The 13,203-nt window shown below is 36.2% G+C and overlaps 1 protein-coding gene across 2 annotated transcripts in view; it reads right to left on the reverse strand.

The window, feature by feature from the left end:
• Positions 1-13,203, reverse strand: part of map3k20a (mitogen-activated protein kinase kinase kinase 20a) — a 54,788-nt gene that overhangs the window by 25,791 nt on the left and 15,794 nt on the right. The window contains exons 4-10 of one of the 2 annotated variants that reach the window (XM_077217046.1): positions 12,485-12,586; positions 9,127-9,192; positions 8,993-9,021; positions 8,751-8,888; positions 3,895-3,981; positions 3,727-3,801; positions 1,936-2,042 (exon numbers count right to left, since the gene is read on the reverse strand). In XM_077217046.1, coding sequence (XP_077073161.1) covers positions 1,936-2,042; positions 3,727-3,801; positions 3,895-3,981; positions 8,751-8,888; positions 8,993-9,021; positions 9,127-9,192; positions 12,485-12,586 — 604 coding nt within the window. The remainder of the gene's footprint in view (positions 1-1,935; positions 2,043-3,726; positions 3,802-3,894; positions 3,982-8,750; positions 8,889-8,992; positions 9,022-9,126; positions 9,193-12,484; positions 12,587-13,203) is intronic. The other variant, XM_077217045.1, reaches the window with a different exon arrangement.

A 13,203-nucleotide genomic window follows, 5' to 3' on the forward strand; every position in this document is an offset into this window, starting at 1 on the left:
CCCCGTTTTGACACGTCACATTTCTTTTCTTCATTCGATGATTCCCTGTTTAGCTGCAGGGAGTATACTGGCCCAATTCCAGAGGGTCTTAATATAGCATCAAACACCCAGGACTTTCTAGACCACCAGGACACAATGGTCTGGTTTCACAGACATGGCTTATATTAGGCCAGGATTAGACCTTAGTTCAATTAGGATATTTAAGTAGCTTTTATAAACCTGCCTTAGAAAAAACATTACTGGTTTGCATCTTGAGACAAAACAATGACACTAACATATTTAAAGGGTTAGTTCACCCAAAAATGAAAATTAAGTCATTAATTACTCACCCCCATGCTGTACCAACCCCGTAAGACCTTCGTTCATCTTCGGAACACAAATGAAGATATTTTTGATTAAATCTGAGAGGTGGATCACTGCTACATAGGCTGCCAGAGGGAATGAAACTTGACGGCCCAGAAAGTCATTAAAGAACATGTTTAAATATTCCATGTGCCTACAGTGGCTCAACTATAAGTTTATCAAGCGACGAGAATACTTTTTTTCCGAAAAAAAAAACATAAATAACGACTTTATTCGACTATTCCTTTTCTTCCTTGTGGGCCTGAGACGAGAGTTCAAGAGATTTCCACTACGCATGCGCGAGAACTGAGAAGAGGACGTTCTTCTAATACTTCTTGTTCAGTTCTCGCGCATGCGTCGTGGAAATCTCTTGAACTCTCGTCTCAGGCCCACAAGGATGAAAAGGAATAGTCGAATAAAGTCGTTATTTATGGGGTTTTTTTCGGAAAAAAAGTATTCTCGTCGCTTGATAAACTTATAGTTGAGCCACTGTAGGCACATGGAATATTTAAACATGTTCTTTAATGACTTTCTGGGCCGTCAAGTTTCATTCCCTCTGGCAGCCTATGTAGCAGTGATCCACCTCTCAGATTTAATCAAAAATATCTTCATTTGTGTTCCGAAGATGAACGAAGGTCTTACGGGGTTGGTACAGCATGGGGGTGAGTAATTAATGACTTAATTTTCATTTTTGGGTGAACTAACCCTTTAAGATATGCTTTCAGTTAAAACAGCTCAAACATGCATTTTAGTCTGAAACTAGACTTAAGCCTTGTCTTCGAAACCAGAGGAATATGTGTGAAGGGACACACATAGTAGATTATTTAAAAAAAAATTACACCCCCCCCCCCCTCCCCCCCATCATATTACGGTTAAAGCACCACTTTGATTTCTTAAATCTGTTTTTAATGTTATTTAAATGTCTATGTGGTGTTTATAATATGCTTTAAGACAAACCATGTGTAAATTCATAAGTCAACACCATTGCTGAGTATTTTCTGCTTAAAACTGCAGTGAACCAAAGACAGTCTCAAAAACGCAGTTTGAAATCACTGGTGTTTCTGACGTCACAAACTACCTTGTAACCAATCAGATCAACGTGTGATCGTCACTGAGTGGATCTCTGAGCTGAGTGAGTGAGTGGAGGCGGGGATAATTAGCATATTCATAGAATTACGTATACTAAATTAGGCAAGGGTGTAGAGCAGGGGTAGGCAAGTTCGGTCCAAGTTCGCTGTCCTGCAGAGTTGGGCTCCAACACTGAAAAAAACCTCACCTGCCTATAGCCTTAGTAATCCTGAAGACATTGATTAGCTTGTTCAGGTGTGTTTGATTAGGGTTGGATATAAATTCTGCAGAACAGCGGCTCTCTAGGAACGAACTTTCCTACCCCTGGTGTAGAGTTACATTCAAGCTATTTTAAGGCATGACGTTTTTTTTCAAAGAAAAAAACCTTAAATAAGTAATTTTGGTGATCAAAGATGAGTTTTAAGGGATACAATGTTTGACCACGAAACTTAACAGCATTTTAATGTAACGGCAGGTAAATGATATTGATATTTGTACAGTATGTAATCATTAGTGTAAGTGTACCTCCACTCTGCTTTATTCTGCAGGAACGTGTTGCACTCATCAGGTAACTGACTGTCGTTCCACATGGACTCCAGCGTGGACAAGATGTGTTTGAACAGCGGCCTATCCTACAACACAATCACAACATCTGCATTATTAAGAACATCAGCATTTCAAACATAGACACTTTCTGAAACACTGACTCTTCTAATAGGCTGTCAAAATGTTATACACTGACGATTTGCTTACCTGGCCAATAAAGCATACCATAAAATTCAGATCTGATCAATAAACCCTACACCAATATCTCACAAGCACTCCCTAGTGAAAAAAAACTTAAGCATACTTTTAAAAAGAGCACTTAATATGGAAATAATATACTTTAAAAAGAATATACTTATGCAAACTGCATGTAATGTTTTCGGACACTTAATTGCAAGTCAATTGTAATTAACTTTATTTTAAATGCAACTTAAAAGTTGTTTGGCCCACTTAAGTAAATTTGTATGTGTAATTTCATAATTACTTCTTTGTCTTTGAAATATGGTAAATATGGTAAAATAAAATAAACTTTATTGCCATTTCTATATTGAAGCTTGAATTTTAATATATTTGTTATTACACATTTGTAATGATGAAGTTGCAATTTAGTGAAATATATTATCTTTAAATGTAATACTGAATAACACACTACAGAAACAATTATAATCAAGTCCTTTACATGTGATTTAGTGTGTTAGTCAACACATCCAAATAAGTGTACTTCTTTAAAGTATGACAAAAGATTATTAAAACAATGATTTTGTACTTTAAAGTAAAACTTTTCATTTTTTAATTATTACAAAGTGAATTTAAAAGCGTACTTAAGTGTGTTAAGAAACAGTCATGAAAATGTCCAACTTTTTATTTAATGAATATATTATCTGCAAGTACCATTTCTTAAAAATTACTTTTAAGATTTTGAAGTACACTACAAGTGCACATTCAATACAATTAAGTGCACTTCTTTTTCACCAGTACTTGAAAGGTTGAAACGGTTGATAAAAGCAGCAGGCTATGAGACACATTAACAGCTTTTTCAATTAAACGTTTGCAAGTTGTCATCACTGTAGAAACCTCCATATGATACATATCAGAGTTGAACAACATATGTGTGCAGCTTAAATTGCAATCTGAGTGTTTTGAGTGTTATGATAGTGTTTTCTGGCACGCCCGCGCTCTGTGAGTGACAGACGGATGTCAGCGCCAGCCAACATGAATTTATGAAGCTCACTTAAATGAGTGTGAGCGTTCAGAGGAGCTGTGCAATCTGACAGAGTGAAACTGAGAGGGAAAAACAAGCCCTGACATGAGGGAGATAAAATGAACTTTGATTGGATGAATTAAAAATGTCAGGATAAGAGTCATATTAACAAAGACAGCGGTTATTAATGTCCTAATCAAACAGCATGTCTTATCTATTATTCATGCATTAATGCATTGCACTTTAACGTGGAGCAAATACCAATCTACTTAAGCACTACATAATTACTGTATTAGTAGTATAATGCAACATATTGCTAATGCTCTCCAATGTATGTCATTATCAAGGTTTACTGTATGATTGCAATGCAGTGTCAAAAACATTGCAATTTATACTGTATTTGCTAAATAGGATCTCACAGGATAATCGCACTGTAAAAGAGTTCAGTTGATCCACCTGTCTCATGCCGTTACAAACCTGTATGACTGGGTTTGGTTTAGTCTGTGGTCATGATCTACTATGTGACCTAATTTATATTTCCAGGTAAACATTTTAGTTTTTTTACTTACCTTTGGTTCCATCACCCAGCAGCTTCTCATCAGACAGGCGAAACTGGCTGGGCAGCAACTGGGAATCGTCAACCTCTGCAAAACACACACGACACATGTCAAAACATCACACATCAACCTGCTGAACACACCTCATCAGTGACACAGCCAATCAGAATCTCCCGTCACCTCGTTCTTCTCCACCACCAGCCAGGCCACCTGCAGCCCCTCCAGACCTTTGAAGGGAATTTCACGCGTCAACATCTCCCACAGGACCTGAAAGAAACCTGCTTATAATTCACAGCTATAAAAAAAAGAAAACTAGCTATCTGTGCCAACAGACCCAGTGAATCCACCAACTGACAGAAAATACCCTCATTTGTTACAGCCAAATTTATTAGTTTTTCTCAAATTATACTTTGGTTCAAAACTTAAATATTGATTTAATATTAATAAAAATATTTATTTTCCCAAAGATCATTTTCTAGTGTTGGATGTGCTGGAAGAGACTTTACAGAGTGCTGGACTGCATTGTCAATACAAGATTGTGACCAAAAATGTATGCATCTATTGATGAAAATAACATCACAACATTTATTTCCATCAAGACGGGCATCAATCTTTGGTCAAGATCTTGTATTGACAATGCAAGAGTCCAGCACTCTGTAAAGTCTCCTCCAGCACATCCCAAAGACTTACAATGAATTTAAGGCGAGACACGGCAGGCAAAAACATCGATCATTAATGCAGTGGTCAGTTTTGAGATTTTGGGCTAGTTTACTCCTACAATATGTGTTCTTTCAAGCTGCTACAAAGAAAACATTGAAAATATACATTAAGGTGTTTATTTTATTATATTTTGTTTACTTGCGGCAGTATGTTTCTCCCGAATTTACCAAGAAGTTAGCATTCCAACGCGACATGCCGAGTTCCGTCTGTTTACTGAAGTCTGTCATGACCGATATCGTTGTAAAGCACTGAGTCTCATGCACAATGCTATGTAACCCAAATATGGCCATTTCCTTTCTATCAGTAACCAATCGTGAATGTCCAAAGGGGGATTTAAAGCTAATGACGAAATCTCATTGGCTACTGCTGGTTTCTGCTAACGTGATTCGCTCAGATTCGCTCATGTGGTGTACTCTGCTAATGTTAATTCATTGAGTTATTGCAGTTTTAGGCCTTATATGCCTGCCATGTTATTAAATAATCAGTTTTCATGAGCTTGAAATGTTATATATTATTTATTACCAAGGGCCTGAGCATTTCTTCTGTTTTTGAGCATTTTTTTCCAATAGAAATGTATTAAATTCCCCTATTTAAATCTTTAAATGCAGTTTTCTCAAAATGAGTTTTTTGTCAATCTCCAGTACAAACATCTCAGCCTATGTAGCACCTATGTACACCAAACATTCCAGTCATACACTTAGCAGTATTCTGAAGATATTTTCAGAGGTATTTGTTAATAAATCATTCCTGGACTGATTTATGTGACATTTTAATTTTAAAAAAAGGCAAAAATCGCTTTTTTAGGACTATGGACAGTATATTTTGATTTCCTAGGTAATGAAAGCATACATCCTGAAATCCCTCTGAATTTTTTTTTTCATCTTGTGTGTAAACAAAAGAAAAAAGAATGTTGCACCTGGCTTTATCATATGTTCAGATCTATCTACCGAAAATATATGCAAAATCGTGCATATTTACTGAGATAATGCCTAATTTGCATCATTAAACATACAAATTTAAAAAACGTGCAATACATTTTTTTATATACTTGTGTAAGTAATCAACTGAGGAAGTTTAATGGTGATATCTATTATTTTAAAATGTTACCCTATTCACCTGTAGTGTCTCGCCTTAAAGGGTTAGTTCACCCAAAAATGAAAATCATCCCATAATTTACTCACCCTCAAGCCATACAAGGAGAATATCCTAGGAGTTAAATAAAAAAAATATCCAGGCTCTTCCAAGCTTTATAATTGGAGTGAATAGAGTCTGAGTTTTTGAAGGCCATAAAAGTGCATCTATCCATCATAAACTAATTAATTATACGACTCCAGGGGGTTGCTAAGGCCTTCTATACACTTGCTAGGGATGGTTTTTCCTAGTGGAAGTTTTGCGTTTGGTGAGCTAATAAAATATATTAACTCAGTCAAATCAATATTTTGTGTACAGTTATTTAATTATGCCATCCAGTATTGAGGACTCGCTCTCTCGTTTCATACAAACGCTGCTGCTGCCATTTTGTGACTATTGTTTTGTACACTGTAGGATTATAAAATAATATCAATAAGATTATAAAATAACAAACAGGTACGATTTTAAAACAGTTTAATCTCAGATCAACATCTCTTATCTATATAATTATTTATGTGGTGAAATGCTGTGTAATAAGTGGTATGACTGTACCGTATCCCTTAAATGTCCGTCTAGTTTGAACTTGCCGCTGCAACTGCTCTCTCGGCAGAAGCTTAAAGACCTATTAAAATATTTAAACTCAAATCAATATTTTGTGTCTAATTATTTGCTTATGTGGCAAGTAGCCGTGTAATAAGCGGGATAATGTACATCCATGTACATCCAGCCGGTTGTTATCTCAGAATAAACACCTTCAGGCTGATGCAGGACCTCCTGATCACCCTGTATTATGCCTTACATATAACACCAATTATATCTGGCTGAAAGAAGAAAGTAATATACACCTTGAATGGCTTGAGGGTGAGTAAATTATGGGATAATCTTCATTTGTGGGTGAACTAACTCTTTAAGGTCTTGACTCATATGAATTCATGTGTGGAAATGATTCTTCATGCTCCTCCCAAACATTCTTTCACAATGTGAGCCTGATGAATCCTCATATTGTCATCCTGGAATATGGCCATGATGTGTCTTCCTACATGACTGTTTAAGGTGAGACACTACAGGTGAATAGGGTAAAAATTTTAACGTACAGATATCACCATGAAACTTTACCAGTCGATTACTTGCATGAATAGGAGAAAAAATGGTATTGCAAGTTTTCAGTAATTTTATTTTTAAATATGCTAATCAGGCTATATCTAATTAAATATGCACTAATTTGAATATTTTTTGAAGTGACGTTTTGACGTGATGAAAAAAACAAGGTTCAAAATTATTTTTGCATTTTTTTGATATATTCAATGAAAAGACATTTACAGAAGGGATTATGAATATCTCCTTTTGTTACCCTGTAAATCAGAAAATACTGCCAATAGCCTTAAAAAATGATTTCCGCCCTATTTTTAGGCATAAAATGTCATATAAATCAGGCCAAGTATGATATATCAACAAAACCCTCAGAACAAACCTTCACAATATAGTAAGGAATAGGACTGTAAAATTTGGTGTGTGTAGGTGCTATAGAAGTGGAAAATCGTCACTAGGAGTGTAGGAAAAAACTCATTATGAGAAAACGGCCTTTAAAGATTTTTATGGCAAAATTCCACTAATTTCTATTGAAAGCCATGAATTACAGACAAAATATGCTTTAGGTCCATGTAAAATCAATGTATCACACTGTTTAACATCCAAAACTCATCATTGCTTGATCCATCACTGATCATAACATCCAAAACAACACTCAAAACATCAAAACCACACATCAACAGTCCATCACACAGGTGAATATGAATCTGCCTGAGGGACTCGCAACCACTTTAGGATCCCACAATTACAGATTTGTTTAGTATTATAAAGTAATTATATTATACAAAAACTGAAATGTGTTGTGTAATATAATTGTTTTGTATAAATAGTGTGTAAAGTATTGTATATATGTGATGCATGTATATAATGTCAGAGGGCGTCACGTGACGATATTTTTTTTAACTAGCAGATATCACCATGAAAATTTGCCAGTTGATTACCTACATTAAGATGAGAAAAAAATGTATTACAAGTTTTCTGTAATTTAATGTTTAAATAGGCAAATGAGGCATGGTCTAATTAAATATGCGCTATTTTGCATATATTTTAAAAAACGAAATCTGAGTATTGGACAAAGTCAGGTTCAAAATTATTTTTTCATTGTGTTCACATATTTGATGGGGAAACAATTACAGAGGGATTTATGGATATCTACTTTTGTTCTCCTGTAAATCAGAATATACTGCCAATAGCCTTAAAAAAATGATTTTCGCCATGCTTTTTGGAATAAAATGTTATATAAATCAGGCTAGGAATAATATATTTACAAATCCCTCTGTAAATGTCTTCATAATATAACTAGGTACAACGCTGGAAAGTTTGGTGTATATAGGTGCTACTGAAATGGAGATTTCGGTAGTAAATAAAGACCTAAATGTGTATTTTGGACTTTTTTTCACCACAAGTCTGAAAGAAGACATATTATTGAAGACAAATATCCCAAAATCTCAAAATTGACCAGTGAAAAAAAACCCGATGTTTTTTCCTGCAGTGTCTCGCCTTAAGAAATGAAAAGCTACACACTCCATCAATTAGGGCTAGAAGAACTGTTGCCAAACATATAATGTGCTAAGCATTTGCCTATATGTGTATGTTCCGAGTTTGGTGAATATATCTTATTCCGTTTTAGACATTTTAGTAAAAAAGACTCCGGGCACTTCGAACATTTTGGCTTTCCTTTTCGACCGTGAATTGAAATTTCAACGTTTTTTTTTTTTTAATTATTGATATTCAGACTCCAGAGAGTATTTCTGAAGTGGTTTTGGTTCCGATTGGGTGAAAAACCTAGTACTAGTTCTTGAAAAATACACATCTTTTGTCCATCTTGGTATAAGGCACTTGAGTCTACAGTACAACAGACGGTCTAGGGGTTACGAGCGGTTTCATATATTTGATCGCTGTAGCGCCTCCTATTGACCAATTAGGGTGATTTCATGTCAATATCTCCCCAAATTGAGATCTACCATCTTGCATTTTCAAGTCTCTAGGCCTTACGGTTTGGTCTGCACGATCAGTTTTACGGCAGAATGGCATAGCCTTTTCACTTTTTCAGTGCAAGTAGCTAGAAGCACCAGCGCTGACGTTCACACACTCACCACTCCGTAAGAGTAAGTGTCACAGGTCTCAGACACAGGGAAGCTCTGGATGACTTCAGGGGCCATCCAGGGAAATGTGCCCACCAGAGACATGTGGGTGGTGTGAGAGTGAAACTTAGATGCCCCAAAATCACAGATCTGAGGAAACGGAGAGTTCGGTTAATCAGCAGACTTTTTCATGCAGAACTTATAACATGTAGAGAACTTGATTCTGTATTTATGAATAGACAGTGATCATGTACCTTGGGTACTGAATCTGCTGTCAACACAACTGAAAAGAAACACAAGGTCTTCAGGTCATAGAAACAGACAGTATTCAAGCACTCCTGAACTCAAATAAATAATTATTCAGCCTTTATTTCACAAAGTTACAAACCATTTCGGGACTTGAGGTCTCTGTGAATGACAGTAAACGGGGCCTCAGCGTGCAGATAGTGTATGCCTATGAGAGAAAACACAACATACAAGCAAACTAATTGTGAAAGACTAGAATTGTATTTTGTTATTAGTCAATAGGGGCTTTCGCACAAGAGGAACCTTCTCATAGTTCCTAGAACTAATGGTGGAACACGTATTTTGCAGTGTTTGCACTACTGGAACTGGGAACGATGTTAGTTGTAGTAACTTCAGTGTTCCTACTGACAGTGTGAATGCGACCCGGAAAATGGCTTAGGGGAACATTTAGTTATCAGGGAACCACGCTGGTGGCTAGTTCCTATAACTAACCGGTTACCCGAAAGGGGCTATTATTATACTGAAGGTCCTTGAAGAAGTATTTGAGTCAAAATAACAACATCTGTTGCTTCTCCCAATTCTCTGTGTGTATAAACAAATAGGAAATGTGTTTACAGTACAGCGATTATAATGGAGGCCTAGAGGGGTTCATCACAGAAATGTGAAGCTTGTATTTTTGTTAAAGTGCTTACACTGCCGGCAAAAGTTGGGAATTATTCGTTTTTTTAAAGCTTTTGAATTAAGTATTTTCTGCTCACCAAAGCCGTATTAAAAATACGGTACAAACTTAATATTTTAAATATTAATACAATTTTAAAGAAATCTTTTCTGTTGTAATATAGTTAAAAACGTAATTTATTCCCTTGATGGTAAAGCTGAATTTTCAGCATCATTACTTACAGTCTTCAGTGTCACATGACTGGAGCAATGATCCTGAAAATTCAGCTTTGCGTCAAATTACAGGAATAAATTAGGCAGGAATACATTACATTTTAAAATATATTCACATAGAAAACAACTATTTTAATTTGTAATTATATTTCACATTATTACTGTTTTCTTTTGTATTTTTGATCAAATGCAATATTAGTAAGCCTAATAGACTACTTGCAAAAACACGTATCATGTAATAGTGTTCATATGACGTAATAGTGCGACAAAAGACGGCCTCTGCAGAATCAAATCATTGCAATGGACTAGAAATAACATTACTTTTCCAAAGGATCCTGATTCTAGGAAAGTTATTTATTTTCAACTATCTTGATGTCTCAGGAGAGCATTATTTGTTTGTTCTGTACATTTCACCGTAGATTCTTCGGTAAATCAGTAGCATTTCGGCGCAGGCTTTGCAAACAGACTTTTAATGTAAGATATGGACCCGTTAGTAATCCCACAACATGTAAGTAACCGTGTAAATTATAATGCTTGATCTGTAAAAAGTGATTTCTGATATGATTCATGTCAGATGTTATTTGTCTCAAAATTGTTTATTGCTGTTTATGCGTCTGTAAATCAAGCCAAACGATCAACTTCACATTGTTTCTCTTAGTAGCATGAAAATAATCTGTAATTTAAATTGTAATTTATACAGAAATCGATCAAAGAGCCCTCCCTTTATAATCGCAGGAGCTGTCAATCACACAATAAAACTGTTAGTTATGATGAAAGCATTCGCGAGAGTGCAGAAATCGTGTTACAATGACAAGATCACTGCATTCATGCACTCAAAAGTCATGTCTGTCATCAACTACAATGCTCATCTCTGCAACCTTTGAGTAGATGTAAATATAAACCTATAATCAACACTTTTCACAATTAGTTAATCTCGACATCAGTAAAAGTAAAAACAAGAGTTTGAGAGAGTTTGACATGTAATACTTGTTTCTAGGGCTGCATGATGTATTGCTTTAGCATCGATATCTCAATGTGATGTGCGCGATGTGCGAGTCAAGTGTAGGGATCGTAGTTGATTGGTTGGGAATGCATGTGATTCGCGGATTAATTGCAAAGTTTAGCCATCATAGAGTTAAAGTTTATTATTTGCATGTGTTTTCTGTCAGTCCGGTCAGTTTAAACATCAAGCACAACAAGACTCGCGCGCTGTTTTCTGTGCATGTACACAGAGCCGCGCAGACAGCACGTGCACAACGCATTCAGTTCTCCTTCTCTTTATCTTGAGTGTGAATGGACATGTGCACGCAAAATAATCGTGCCTGTCTCGGCAAGTGTCCTCGTAAACACAGTCGGTTATGTGTTGTAAACAAGAAAATGGATGCGTTTCATGATTATATGATTATATTGGGTCTGTGCATTTGTCTTAAAGTGACAGCAGCCTAATATACCCGTGGCTCACCAATGTTAATCAAACAAGAGAAAGAGATAATCGCTTTTGTAGCTTTAACAAAGATAAATTGTATTAATCAATTATATTAATTATATTTCATTTATACAGTGAAGACTATGTAGTGTTATTTTACATTTGATTATTCAATGTCTGTACCTGAATACAATTAGATTTACCTGAAAAACATAAAGCACTGCTTATTTCATATGTAACTCTGTTTTGTTGTATTTATCAATGCTTGTAATTTGTTTATTATTTTTATTTATATTGACGGCCGTAAGACGTATCGATTTATGGCGTAGGAGTAAAGCCCAATTTATACTTCTGCGTCGAACTTACGCCGTAGGTAGGTCGTAGGTTGTGTGTAGCGCGCGTACCCTTCGGCGTACCCTGACGTGCACCTCTCCAAAAATGTAACAACGTGTCAATTCTATGCGGACGCAAGCGCTGTGATTGGTCAGCTAGAACTCCTCCCTCGGGTTTCACATGGATGTGTAATTGCGCGTCAACGCGGACAACGGCGCAGAAGTATAAATGAAAACAAACGCGTAGTGTATAGCGTAGAGGCTCCGGCGTAGGTCCGACGCAGAAGTATAAATCAGCCTTAACACTTGACCCGACACACAAGGTAATGACGAACGTGGAAGCGCAGAGGAAAGAGCAAAACAAAAACACTACTCACGAATTAGAAGTCTAAAACGAGAATTTTTAAAGTAAAATGTCGGAGGAGCTTGAGTTTGTTGCTCAGCCCTGTTTGTTTGAAACGCGAGAGGCGTCAAAGCTAACGCTACTCCTACATCCTACGTCATACATCGTCAAGTGTTACTCTTTTTTACATCCTTTATTATCCCCCCCAGAGTGGTGTCAAGCCCTTTTATCATGGATGGATGCGTTTTGATGTACTTCCAAAAAATATACCCATTGACTCCCATTATAAAGCTTGGAAGAGCCAGGACATTTTTTAATTGAACTCAGATTGTATTCGTCTGAAAGAAGAATGTCATATACACATAGGATGGCTTCAGAGCGAGTAAATCATGGGCTAATTTTCATTTTTGGGTGACCTATCTCTTTAAGCCTTGACTGTGAAACCAGGGGCTAAGCTCATCTCTTTTTTTATTTTTTTTATTTATGTTTGTGTAAGTGTATATAATACCTTTAGCAATGTCCATGGCCCAGGTCATAATCTGCTTCATACTGATGTCTTCACTCTCGGCACTGGACAGATAGTCAAACAGAGATCCACCACTGGCATACTCTACCATAAAACACACACACACACACATAGAATACAAATTAAAATACATAATCTCTCGTGTTGGGCATATCCCTGCTGTCTGTTGTGGGACGAGGAGCGCTACTAGTATTAGTTGTCATCAAGTACTGTGATATAAAGTGAAAGTCACCTTATAACAATATCCTGTTTCTGAGCTCAAACACTCAATGACATCATCTAAATACACTGGAACATTCAAACACCACATAATCCCTTATATACACAAACACTGACATCTACGTACCAGAGGAAACACAACTGTAATGTCATTTGCATGGCGTAGTACTTAAAAGGCAACAGGAAAAATGATTAAATGAAAAATTGTTTTAAACTCTGACAGCCCTTTTTGCTGAAAAACAAACAAATGAGTGCTAAGCTATGGACTTCGACCCCATTTCAAGGCACACCTTATTTAGTTAGTTGATGTTTAGATGCCTCATACAACCCTACTGATACATGTGACTAACATGAGGTGCATGAAGTATTTTCTTATAAAATTTTAAATAGTGTAATAAGTATTTCAAAGCCGAATAAGTATAAGCTATCCAAAACTGAATTTTCATCACATGATCATTCAAAAATCATTATAAAATGCCGAT

The sequence above is a fragment of the Siphateles boraxobius genome, unplaced genomic scaffold, assembly GCF_051911475.1.
Source record: "Siphateles boraxobius isolate OS27281-9 unplaced genomic scaffold, OSU_SipBor_1 7, whole genome shotgun sequence".
NCBI classification, from domain to species: domain Eukaryota; kingdom Metazoa; phylum Chordata; class Actinopteri; order Cypriniformes; family Leuciscidae; genus Siphateles; species Siphateles boraxobius.